The 13,336-nt window shown below is 34.8% G+C and overlaps 1 protein-coding gene across 7 annotated transcripts in view; it reads left to right on the top strand.

The window, feature by feature from the left end:
* Positions 1-13,336, top strand: part of COP1 (COP1 E3 ubiquitin ligase) — a 264,958-nt gene that overhangs the window by 81,072 nt on the left and 170,550 nt on the right. For 6 of the 7 annotated variants that reach the window (XM_023207226.1, XM_023207224.3, XM_023207222.1 and 3 more), the window contains one exon: positions 12,519-12,576. The exons of the other annotated variant lie outside the window; for it this stretch is intronic. In XM_023207226.1, coding sequence (XP_023062994.1) covers positions 12,519-12,576 — 58 coding nt within the window. The remainder of the gene's footprint in view (positions 1-12,518; positions 12,577-13,336) is intronic. 7 annotated transcript variants of the gene reach the window in all.

Below are 13,336 nucleotides of genomic sequence, written 5' to 3'. Positions count from 1 at the left end.
TGGCAACTGTTACTTTTTGGCAACTTAGTACTTTTTGCTTAAGTTCTTAGTACTTTTTGGCAACTGTTATTGGTTCAACAACTTTATTTGATAAGTTTTTTTCTTAATGCAGGAAATGAAATGTTTTTATGATCAAGTTGAACTAATCCTTAAGGGGAGCTTATGACAATACAGGAAATTATCTGTACACAGGCTAATACTTTTTCTCAAATCTTCAAGGTTAGATGATTATAGATGGATTTTTAAGAAATTTCAACTACACTTGCATTGGAGAGTTTTGAACATACATGATGTTTTGCTGTATTTTAATAAACTTACCTTTATGTGAGAGTAGTAAAACCATTTGATTGTTTTATTCGTGTGAGTACTAAGGGTTACTTGACTTAATTCTGACCCTAAACCGTGCCAAGGAGTTGAACTTGATGCCAAAGTCAGTAAAATAATTGAAGAATCTTAAGGAATCTTGATTGTGAACTAAAACAAAAACACACACAAAACAGAGGAAACAAACTTCCATGGCAATAACATAGGGAATACTCTTCGTACACCTGTCATTTCTTATTAAAATTGATAGGTAATAGAAATTCAGTAAGTTCTGAAAACGTTTCTTAAAACTGTAATTTTCTTTAGAATAGTTGAAGAATTTATTTTCAGTCATTCAACCAGTATTTGAGGTGTACCAGGCATGTATAAAACACTGTGTTAGAACCCAATTATTGAGAGAAAATATTTGTAAATCATATATTGTATTACGTGCTAACATGCAAAATATACAAGGAACGAAATATACAAATATTCCATGAAACAACCTATTTTTAATATGAGTAAAGGACTTGAACAGGTATTTCTCAAAAGAAACCATAGAAATGGCCAACAGATATATGGAAAAAATGCTGAACATCTCTAATCATCGGAGAAATGCAAATGAATGCACATCACCTCACATTTCTTAGATTGGCCATTATCAGAAAGATGAAACAAATGTTGATGAGGATGTGGAGAAAAGGGAGCTGTTATACACTGTTGGTGGTATTATAATTAGTACAACTACTTTGGAAGACGTTATGGAGGTTCCTCAAAAAACTAAAAATAGAACTAAAAATAAAAATACGATCCTGCAATCCCGTTACTGGGAATATTCTCAAAGGAAATAAAATCACTATGAAAAAAATCCCATCTTCTTTGTCCCATTATTCACAGTAGCCATGCAAACAATGTAAGTATTTATGTAAATGGATGAATGGATTTAAAACATATGTTGTATGTGTGTATATATACATACACACACACACACACACACACGAATACTATTGCACCTTAAAGAAAACCCAGGAAGTTCTGTCATTTGCACCAACACAAATGAACCTAGATGACATTATGTTAAGTGAAATAAGACAGGCACAGAAAGACAAATACTATATGATCTTGCTTACATGTGGAATCTAGAAAAGTTGAACTCACAGAAGTAGAGCATAGTATGGTGGTTAACAGAGATTAGAAGTGGATGGGGAGAGGGGAGAAGTTGGTCGGTGAGTACAAAGTTATAGTTAGGAAGAATCAGTTCTGGTGTTCTGTTGTGCGACAAGGTGGTTATAGTTAATGATAGTGAATTGTGTATTTTAGAATAGCAAAAGAGAGGATTTTAAATGTTCTCACAAATATTTGAGGTGGTGGATATGCTATACTTTGATCATTTCACAATGTATGCAGGGATCACAATATTTTATATCTCATAAATATTCACAATTATTATGTCAATTAAAAATAAAAATGTAAAAAACACTGTTAGGCACTGGGATATATTGATGAATATGACAGACCCTAGAACCCTGTTCTCATGGTTACATATTCTTAGGAGGAAAAATAAGATACATGGGTGAATTGATTATTCTCTTTAAAATTTGGTGTAAATAGACTTTTTGATTCCAATAATTTATAATCATCAAACTGTTTAACTCAAAAACCATAGTAATTATGATTAATTGGTAGGCATTTCAGGATTTCTGTAAAATATCCTTGGGTTCTTGTTAAGAACTAAAATCATCAACAGAATGAAGGATAAAAATCATATGATCATTTCAGTTGATACCTAAAAAGTGATGTTGATGCCAGGCGTGATGGCTCACACCTGTAATCCCAGCACTTTGGGAGGCCGAGGCGGGTGGATCATGAGGTCAAGAGATCAAGACCATCCTGGTCAGCATGGTGAAACCCTGTCTCTACTAAAAATACAAAAAGCTGGGTGTGGTGGTGCACACCTGTAGTCCCAGCTACTCAGGAGGCTAAGGCAGGAGAAATTGCTTGAACCCAGGAGGCAGAGGTTGCAGTGAGCCAAGATTGTGCCACCGCACTCCAGCCTGGTGACAGAGCGAGACTCCGTCTCAAAAAAAAGAAAAGGAAAAAAAAGTGATGTTGATGAAGTTCAACATTCCTTCATGATAAAAACCTTTGATAGACTGTTTATAAAAGGAACACACTTCAACGTAATAAAAGCCATACGTGACAGACCTATAGCTAGTCGTACTAAATGGTGAAAAAGTGAAACCTTTCCTTTTAGATCTGGAACTCAACAAGGATGCCCACTTTCACCATTGTTATTCAACATAGTACTGGAAGTCCTAGCTAGAGCAGTCAGATAAGAGAAAGAAATTAAGGGCATCCAGATTGGAAAGGAAGAAGTCAAATTATCCCTGTTTGCAGATGATATGATCATATATTTGGAAAAATCTATAGACTCCACCAAAAAACTATTAGAATGAAATGATACAGATTCAGTAAAGTTGCAGGATACAAAGTCAACATACAAAAAATCAGTAGCATGTTTATATGCCAGCAGTGAACAATGTGAAAAAGAATAAAAAGATATTCTTATTTATAAAGCCACAAATAAAACTAAGTACTTAGGAATTAACCAAAGAAGTGAAAGATATCTATAATGAAAACTATAAAGCACTGATGAAAGAAATTGAAGAAGACATAAGTGACTGGAAAGATATGCCATGTTAATGGATTGGAAGAATCAATATTGTTAAAATGTCCATACTACCCAAGCAATCTACAGATGCATTGCAATCACTATCAAAACACCAATGACATTCTTCGCAGAAATTGAAAAAAAAAATCCTAAAATTTATATGGAATCACAGAAGACCCAGAAGAGCCAAAGCTGTCCTGAGCAAGAAGAACAAAAATAGAGGAATCATATTACCTGATTTTAAATTATACTGTATAGCTATAGTAACCATAACAGCATTGTACTGGCATAAAAACAGACACATGCCAATGGAACAGAATAGAAATAGAGGACCCCGAGACAAATTCACACACCTATAGCGAACTTGTTTTTGACAAAGGTGCTAAGAACATACATTGGGGAAAAGACATTCTCTTTAATAAATGGTGCTGGGAAAACTGGATATTTATATGCAGAAGAATGAAACTTGATTCCTACTCTCATCATATGCAAAGATAAAATCAAAATGGATTAAAGACTTAAAGGCCTCAAACTATGAAACTACTACAAGAAAACATTGCGGAAACTCTGGGCAAAAAATTTTTGAGTAATACCCCACAATCACAGGCAACCAAAGCAAAAATGAACAAACGGGACCATATCAAGTTAAAAAGCTTCTGCACAGCAAAGGAAACAATCAACGAAGTGAAGAGACAGCCCACAGAATGGGAGAAAATATTTGCAAGCTACTTATCTGACAAGAGATTAATAACCAGAATATACAAGGAGCATAGACAGTTCTTTAGGGAAAAAAATGTAATATTCATTTAAAAATGAGTAAAAGATTTGAATAGACACTTCTCAAAAGAAGACAAAAATGGCAAACCAGTGTATATAGAAGTGTTCAACCTCATTGATCATCAGAAATGCAAATCACAACTACAATGTGATATCATCTCACCCCAGTTAAAATGGCTTTTATCCAAAAGTTAGGCAGTAACAAATGCTAGTGAAGATGTGGAGGAAAGGGAACCCTTGTCTGTGCTGGTGGAAATGTAAATTAGTACAACCACTATGGAGAACAGTTTGGAGGTTCCTCAAGAAATTAAAAATAGTAGTGTATTACCTAACAAACCCACTGCTGGGTATATATCCAAAAGAAAGGAAACCCATATATGAAAGAGTTATCTGCGTTCCCACGTTTGTTGCAGCACTATTCACAATAGCCAAGATTTGGAAGTAACCTATGTGCCCATCAACAGATGAATGAATTGAGAAAATGTGGTACACATACTCAATGGAGTACTATTCAGCTGTAAAAAAGAATGAGATTCTGTTATTTGCAACAACATGGATAGAAATGTAGGTTATTATGTTAAGTGAAATAAGCTAGGCACAGAAAGATAAACAACACGTTTTCAGTTATTTGTGGGATCTAAAAATCAATTGAACTCGTGAAGATAGAGAATAGAAAGATGGTTACCAGAAGCTGGGAATGGGTAGTACGGGACTGGGGAGGTGGGAACGTTTAATAGATTAAAAAAAAAAATTAATTAGAAGGAATAAGATCTAGTATTCGATAGCACAACAGGGCAACTATAGTCAATAATAATTTAATTGTACATTTAAATATAAAAGTATAATTGGATTGTTTGTAACACAAAGGATAAATGCTTGAGGGGATGGATATCCCCATTCTCCATGTTGTGATATTACATGTTACATGCCTGTTCTAAAATATCTCATGTACCTTGTAAGTATATACACCTGCTGTGTACCCAGAAACATTAAAAATTTTTAAAAAATTAAAAAGATCTAAAATCACTGCTTGACGAAGATGTTAAAAGTTCGTTTAGATTCTGAAATCTGAGGTGTGAAGAAGCCAAATTGCAGTGTTCATGAGTGTCAACCAAGACTCCTATTTGAAAGGCAGATTTTAAAAATCTGATTGATTAGGTTTGAGGTAGATCTCAGATTCAAATGCAGGCCTGGGGTTGGGGCGTGGCAGAGATGCTACTTTAGAAAATATGGGAAGATTGATTTAGTAATTGATGATAAGCCTGTGTTACTTACATGTGCTTAAATAAATCCTTAAATCTGACATGCTTATTTTCCTTTTTATAAGAGAAAGTTCAAATATTCAACACAAACATTTTATAACTGCATATTTCATGTTTTGTGCAGGATGGGGGTAAAGATTTTTGATTGTTTTACTCTATTCTGTAAAGTTACACATTCTTCTATAATGTCTTTGAAACACCTCAGATAAAGTTTCTGGGCTTGAGAGAGCCAGAAAAGTTAAAATCAAGTCTCTGTAAAGGAAACAAATTATTGGTATATACCAACCATTCCCTGTTAATTCCATTTGTATGCTGTGATCAAAGCCTCATGTTTATGGCTTTTTGTCCTTTCGGGTTAGAGTCATTTAGAGTCACATAGGAAACTTTTACCCCTTTAATTATTATAGATGTACTTTGATTCTAGGAGATCAGACGTCGGGGTACCTAGGGAAACCAAAGCTGCACAACTTTGCTTAGGTATAAGGACAGCCGTATACAAATGTAAAATTTCATGTGGTGGTACCATTTACCATTTCTGCTGCTCATGCTCTCTCTCCTACCGAAGTCCCATCATATTTTTCCCATTCACCACATCCCCCAATCTTTGAATTTTTAGTTGATTGTTTTTAGAATGCTTCTTCTACTTATTTCTGGAATAATTCTGATGTTATTTCAGATAGTTTTTTTTTTTTTTTTTTTTAAAGCAGGTTCTTTTTTTAAAAGAACCCTGGTGGATTGTATCAACTATATCACCTGATAATTTAAAATTTCTACTGTGTGAATTACAAATAAATTGTAATCTACTCCAACTTGTTGGAAAGTAGTAATAGAATACAAACTAGTCAAATACACCACTTTGTGTAATGAACTGAAACTTTCACTCATTTTGTTGGAGGCAGATCAGTCTTGTTGGTCTTATTCCTTTGAGCTTATTTTGTCTGTTTTTGCATTCTACCAACCGAAGTAGTTTACTTCCAAAAGTAATAAAGCAATAGACTCAGACCTGTTTCATCTTTTAGAAATTTTCCTTCCTGCGTGCTTTTTATATCTGCTAGCAGTAAGTTTCTTTCTAAGGAAACTCCTCTTACAAAGAAAACTTTTAAATGAGCTGCTCTTTTGCTTTCCTTTTTCAGTTTCAGAATTATTATGTATTAAACATTTTAAAAGGCAGTATAAATATTAGGTTCTGTAGTCCCCGTATGCATTATGTAACTATGACTCTTTGTAACCATATACTAATTAAAAGACAAGAGGGTGCTGCGTAAATTTTTTTCTGGAGTTCTAAAACACTGTGATAGCTTCTGTTGTTTGAAGAATAAATTGCCCCTATGTCTTCTGTAGAAATCATAGATAAGTACTCTATCCCTAGTACTTTTGTTGTTGTTCTAACCTTGCATTCCTTAAGTAAACCTAAATTTGTATGATATATAAGTTCCCAAAACGTTTTTGGAAATCTTTTGGATCAGAGTATAGTCATATTCCTTTCCTGCCTTTACCGATTTTAGAAAAGGTAACAGAGTACGTATGCCATGTATCATATAATGCTGATGGAAGAATAAGAGGGACTTTCCCATAATCAAGCACATTAGTATTTCAACATTGAAACATGATGTCAGATGTGTTCAGACCAAGTTTTTTATTTTTACCTTTAAATAGATTGCAAACAAGCATCTGATTTTCAGAGTTTTGAATTTTAGGTCTTATATAATCTTTTTGAGCCCAAACTTTTTTTTTTAAGGCCAAACTATATTGCAAAAAATCTGTTTATTGCTTAAAAAGCCATTGTCATTACCAATATTTATTTATACAAAATTTGTGTCCTTGAAATTCAGATACCATGAGAAGAGTTTAGTATTGTCTGTTTCCAAACAGGCAATGAGAGAAGATTTCATTTTAATTTTCAGTTGGATTTTGCATCAAAATCAGGAAATCTATTTTAGAAATACTGTCCTAGAGGAGAACTGCATTTATATGTTGCAACTGTCAAAGTAGTATTCCAGCTGTGGAATTGTGTCATTGCACTCCAGCCTGGGGTGACAGAGTGAGATCATAAACAAATGACATTTAAAGACATGAAAATAATGTCTGGTACATAGTAAGAACTCAATAAATGTTAGCTGCTGCCATTATTGTTGTTGACAGATTAGTCGCATAGATTTTGGGTGATATATTTGACTACTTGTGTCAAATGTTAAAGGGTACATGGAGTAAAACAAGAAAAAACATGAAGAATGATTTTTAGTATCGCTGGAGGTCTCTGCAAAATTGGGGCCACAACAATTTTGGTTGCTCAATAAATGAGATTTACTATTAATTTAAAATTAAATTAAAAATATTAAATTATTTAAAATTTAGTATTTTCAGGATACTTCTTAGTGTTTTCTTTTGGAGAAACTGGTTCAGTAACTATATGTAGAACACTGGAAAGGAACGAGTTTTATTTGTAGCTCCATTTGATTTATTTAAATGTAGACTTCTTTTTCTCTCTTTTACATTTATAGCAAAAAAAAATCAATGATAATAGTCTAATTTTATGTGAGTATGTGGCATTTTGGACTCTCTTTGATTCCTTTATTCGTAATTCCATATTTATTGTCTACGTTTATCCTAAAACGATCTCAGTGTGCTTTATTTTTGCTCATTGATTTAAAATTTCTCATTATAATTTAATTAGCTAATATATCTACTAATAATTTAAATTTAAACCATTCTTTTTCAATATAAAAGGCTAGTCTAAAATCAATATGCCTATTATTTTTCCAAGAGTGAACCATTGTTTTCCCTTGGTTACCTCTTCATTATACTATACCTCATATGTGAAATTGACTTCATAATTTTACCTTCTAGTTAGGAAATATGTCTTTGCTTTTGAAGGAAAATAATGTAGGTGAAAATAGTTATATGACATCTACTTGCATAACTGAATTTCTTTAATACCTCAAATTAACAGCTACATTGTTTTTACTTATTTTAGCAAAGCTTCTCATTGTTACCAGCAAGAAGATTAGGAACGGTTTTATTATCTTTTGATTAAAGCGTATTACTCCTATATCAGTTTTACTTACTACCCTGAAAATTTTTTTCCTTGACATATTTTGATGTCTTTATTAAGTGTTTTTTGTTGTTGTTGTTGTTTTGTTTTGGAAGTGGAGTCTTGCTCTGTTACCCAGCACCGAGGCTAGAGTGCAATGGTGTGATCTTGGCTCACTGCAACCTTCTCCTCCCAGGTTCAAGAGATTCTCCTGCCTCAGCCTCTTTGATAGCTGGGATTACACGCACTTTCCATCACGCCCGGCTCATTTTTTGTATTTTTGTAGAGTTGGGGTTTCACCATGTTGGCCAGGCTGGTCTTGAACACTGACTCAGATGATCCACCTGCCGCGGTTTCTTAAGCTAGTATAACTTTTATAATTTTATTGACATTTATTTGAAAAATACATGATTCTGTCTTATATTTATAGGTTACTGTTTTTCATTTTTCTCTTTAAAACATGTCTATGAATTGGGGACTTATCCAGGATTTTCCTGTTCTTCAGTTAGAGAACATAAAGTGCCTAGGTAGTTTATATAGCATGGTGGTTCTTGTGGACTCTGGAACTTGACTGCTTGGGTTTGAATAATAACATTGCTGTTTCCCAGTGTTGTTATCTTGAGCCAAATATATAATCTCTCAGTGCTCGAGTTTTCTCACTTGAGAAATGAGAATGATAATAGTATTATCTACATTAGAGCTGTGAAGTGTATTTAGGTTAGTGCATAGTAAACCCTCAGTAATTGGTATTATTGATATTGTTATTGCCATCTAGTGACTGCGGATGAATCAAGAGTTAAGTAGTAGTATAGCACCAGAGTCAAGAGGGACCCAGCCCTGTCAGTGCTTTCTAATATTCTTTTTGTTTGTTTGTTTCAAATGGAGTCTTGGTCTCTTGCCGAGGCTGGAGTGCAGTGGCATGATCTCTGCTCACTGCAGGCTCCACCTCCCAGGTTCATGCCATTCTCCTGCCTCAGCCTCCCGAATAGCTGGGACTACAGGCGCCCGCTACCACGCCCGGCTAATTTTTTGTATTTTTAGTAGAGACGGGGTTTCACCATGTTAGCGAGGATGGTCTCGATCTCCTGACCTTGTGATCCACCCACCTCGGCCTCCCAAAGTGCTGAGATTACGGACGTGAGCCACCGTGCCCGGCTATATTCTTTTCTGTGTGTGTGTGTGTGTGTGTGTGTGTGTGTATGTGTATGAATGTATGAATGTATGATATAAAGCAGAATTAATGGATTTTATTATTCAGATTTTTCTGTTGCAGTCTGTATTATACCTTTTTCTTAGTGAATTAAATTAAGAACTACTAGAAAATAAGTTTCATATTCTGTAATCATTAATAAGATACTATTTTTAATGCTTAGTTTTATCTGCAATAAACTGATGAGTATTTTTTAACATATATGAAATGTAGAATTATATCACTGTATACACTAAGATATCAGTATTCATTTTTTTGGCTTACAGTCACAAAATTCTGAATCATAAATCTGTAAAAATGTATAGCTGGAAAAGTTCTGTTCTATAGGCCTCTAAATATGCAGCTACACGATTTTATTAATGTTATACAAACGCTAGGGGGTTGAGTTTCATTAGTAGGAAGAACAGAGATTTTTAATGCATTGCATTACCTCACTTTCAGTCCTATTAGTCTCTGGATGGAGTAAACTGAAAATAGCATGCAGTCTTGTCATACCAGTGTGTGACTCTACAGGAAAGGCAAGCAATGGTTACATTTTATCTAAATAAACTCATGACAAGAACATTGGAATTCTTTATATGGTTAAGTTCTTTAAAGGCTCTTTTGTAATTCAATTTTGCTATAGGAACTGTTAACACAATTAACAGCTTTTTTGCTTTTTTTTTAATGTGCTATATTTTTTGTCACTCATCTAACTTTATTTTTTCGTTGATACATAGTGTTTTGTACATGTCTATGGGGATACTTGTGATATTTTTTACATGCATAGAATGTGTAATGATCAAGTCAGAGTATTTGGAGTTATCCCATCACCTTGAGCATGTATCATTTCTTCTGGCTATTTTGGTTTTGGTTTTGGGTGTTTTTTTTTTTTTTTTTTTTTGAGATGGGGCCTCTCTCTTGCCCAGGCTGGAATGCAGCGATGTGATCACAGCTCATTGTAGCCTTGACCATTTGAGATTAAGTGATCTTCCCACCTCACCCTCAGGCATGCACCACCACACACAGTTAATTATATGTAGAAAACGGGGTCTCACTATGTTTTCTGGGCTGGTCTTGAACTCCTGGGCTCCAGTGACCCTCCCACCTTGGCCTCCCAAAGTGCTAGGATTATAAGCATGAGCCACCGTGCCTGGCCTCTTCTAGCTATTTTGAAATATACAATATATTGTTGTTAACTATAGTCACCTTAGTCTGCTGTCAAACCTTAGAACTTATTTCTTTCATGTAATTGTGTGTTTGTACCCATTAACTATGCCTTTTAAAAAAAGAAGACTTCTGTGTAGGCAGATTCATATGATTTATTTTTGAAAATATGAAGTTTTATGTTACTAATCTTATTAATAATATAAGAAACTAAAATTTATTGAATATTTACCGTATTTTGGCATCATACTGTGAACTTTACATGCATTATCTTATTTATTTATTTTATTTCATTTTTTTTTAATTTTTTTTTTTTGTGAGACGGAGTCTCGCTCTGTCGCCCAGGCTGGAGTGCAGTGGCAGGATCTCGGCTCACTGCAAGCTCCGCCTCCTGGGTTCACGCCATTCTCCTGCCTCAGCCTCCAAGTAGCTGGGACTACAGTCGCCGCCACCTCGCCCGGCTAGTTTTTTGTATTTTTAGTAGAAACGGGGTTTCACCGTGTTAGCCAGGATGGTCTCGATCTCCTGACCTCGTGATCCGCCCGCCTCGGCCTCCCAAAGTGCTGGGATTACAGACGTGAGCCACCGCGCCCGGCTGCATTATCTTATTTAAATCTCAAACTTCTCTGATGTGTCTTCATCATTTAGTAGATGGAGAAGCTAGAGCCCAAGTAAGATTAACCTCTTGCCCAGAGTCAGGCTATTCACTTCTATGGGTAAAATCCAAACTGTGTATTTCTAAGATTACCTCCCATGCTTTAACCTTTGAGGTTCTTTCAGTACTAAGTAATTAATCATCTTGTATATTTGCATATAGAACCATTCTAATTAGTAATCTCAATTTCTTAAATTTTATAGGGTAGAAAGAATATAATTTTTTTGTTGTTGTTGTTTTTTGTTTTTTGAGACAGAGTCTCACCCTGTCACCCAGGCTGGAGTGCAGTGGTGTGATCTCAGCTCACTGCAATCTCCATCTCCCAAGTTCAAGTGATTCTACTGCCTCAGCCTCCCAAGTAGCTGGGATTACAGGAGCGTGCCACCACACCCAGCTAATTTTTTTATTTTTAGTAGAGATAGGGTTTCACCATGTTGATCAGGCTGGTCTTGAACACCTGACCTCAGGTGATCTGCCCGCCTTGGCCGCCCAAAATGCTTAGATAACAGGCATGAGTGACCATGCCTGGACTAAACATGTTTATAGTAGAAATAGAGAAAAAATTTACAAAAAGTAAATCGTAATGTATACAGTTGGTATATATGTCATGTGGTTTTCAGTTGTTGATAGTTTTTTATGTAGGGCTTATTTAAAGATGGGAGGGAGATAGGAATGATGAAATGGTAAGATAGAAATGCCAAGATAGAGGAAGTAAAAGATAGTCTATGCTTCTGGATGTTTTTTTAGGGTTAGATAGAATGTATAGAGGATATAATCAAATAAAAAGAACCAATGGAGAAAGCATATTATGTTTGACCAGAGCAGAGGAAGCTAGCATATTGATTTTGGGTTACAAAGGCAAGATTATTGTTATTTTGCCATTTATTTTATTCTTTTGATAGTTCTGTTTTTCACATGAGGTTTGATTATAACATTTTGAAGCTGGGAGGGACTCGAGATAATATATAAATAGCTAGCCTTCATCACCTCGTTTTTATAGTTGAGGAATCTTGAGTGATTGATTATAAGGTAACTATCCAAGAACACGTAGCTTTTTAATGACATAGCAGGGTCTGTTAACCATAGATTTTGATTGCATGCTTGTGCTCTTTTCCCAATAGTGTAAATTTTCTTTTCCTTAAAGTTCCCCAAACCTGATTAACCTATCTGAAAATGAAATATAAACAAGTAAATCTATATAGACACCTGCCTTGTGATTATCCCCTGTTGACATTATTTCTTGGTTTATATGTTTGAGGTGTTGAGTTGAAGTGGTAAATTGCTTAAATATTTGCTGATATGTCGTGGGTTGTCTATTTGATGTTTAATGATTGGCAATAAATGTTTTCTTTGCTTAGAAATTAGAAATACTGGGCTTATTTATGATATACTTTAGATTTAGTTTTTCAGTTGTTAAAATTATGTAAATACTGAAATCACATTTTTCTCTCTTCATTTTGCAGTAGTATTATTGATTCCACAGAATACAGCCAACCTCCAGGTTTCAGTGGCAGTTCTCAGGTAAACGATATCTTTGTTTTAATGATACCACAAGTATAATTGTCTGAGTTATAAAGTCATAGATTAGTTTACTAAAGTGTCCTGTCACAAAGACAACCATTTTGAATGCAGTGGTGTTGATGAGCACTTGAATAGCTCTTATGCATAATGGCAGAATCAAATATTAATATTTGCTTTTTCAATGATAAGTTTATTTTCTTCATCAAATTGTGATGGAACAAATCTAAAGAGTTTTGCTTTGTTTTTGTTTTTTTGAGACACTCTGTCACGCAGGCTGGAATGCTGTAGCCTCGACCTACTAGGCTCAAGCAATCCTCCTACCTCAGCCTCTCAAGTAACTGGGTCTATGGGAGTGCACCACCATGCTCAGCTAATTTTTGTACTTATTGTAGAGATGGGGTTTCACCATGGTGTCCAGACTGGTCTCAAACTCCTGGACTCAAGTGATCTGTCTGCCTCACCCTCCCAGAGTGGTAGGATTGCGGGTATAAGCCACTATCCATGGCAGTTTTTAAAAACTTACTGTTAATTTCAGAACCTGAGAGGAAGAAAATACTTTAAGAAAAAAAAATGCATAATCAGGACATAGTTTATCTTAGAGATATGAAAATTATAAATCTGTCATTGAATTATGCTTCACTATGTTGAAACTTAACACCTTTTCCATGGAATAAAGACTATAGTCTTGAGTAAAATAGATATCAGCTTTACCTCTTTTAATTAGCTGTATGATTATTTTGAACTTCACTCTCTTCATCTT

This window comes from Piliocolobus tephrosceles, chromosome 1 (genome assembly GCF_002776525.5).
Source record: "Piliocolobus tephrosceles isolate RC106 chromosome 1, ASM277652v3, whole genome shotgun sequence".
Lineage (NCBI taxonomy): Eukaryota > Metazoa > Chordata > Mammalia > Primates > Cercopithecidae > Piliocolobus > Piliocolobus tephrosceles.
Note: the sequence above shows the minus strand (reverse complement) of the source record. Positions and strands in the feature narration are given on the sequence as shown.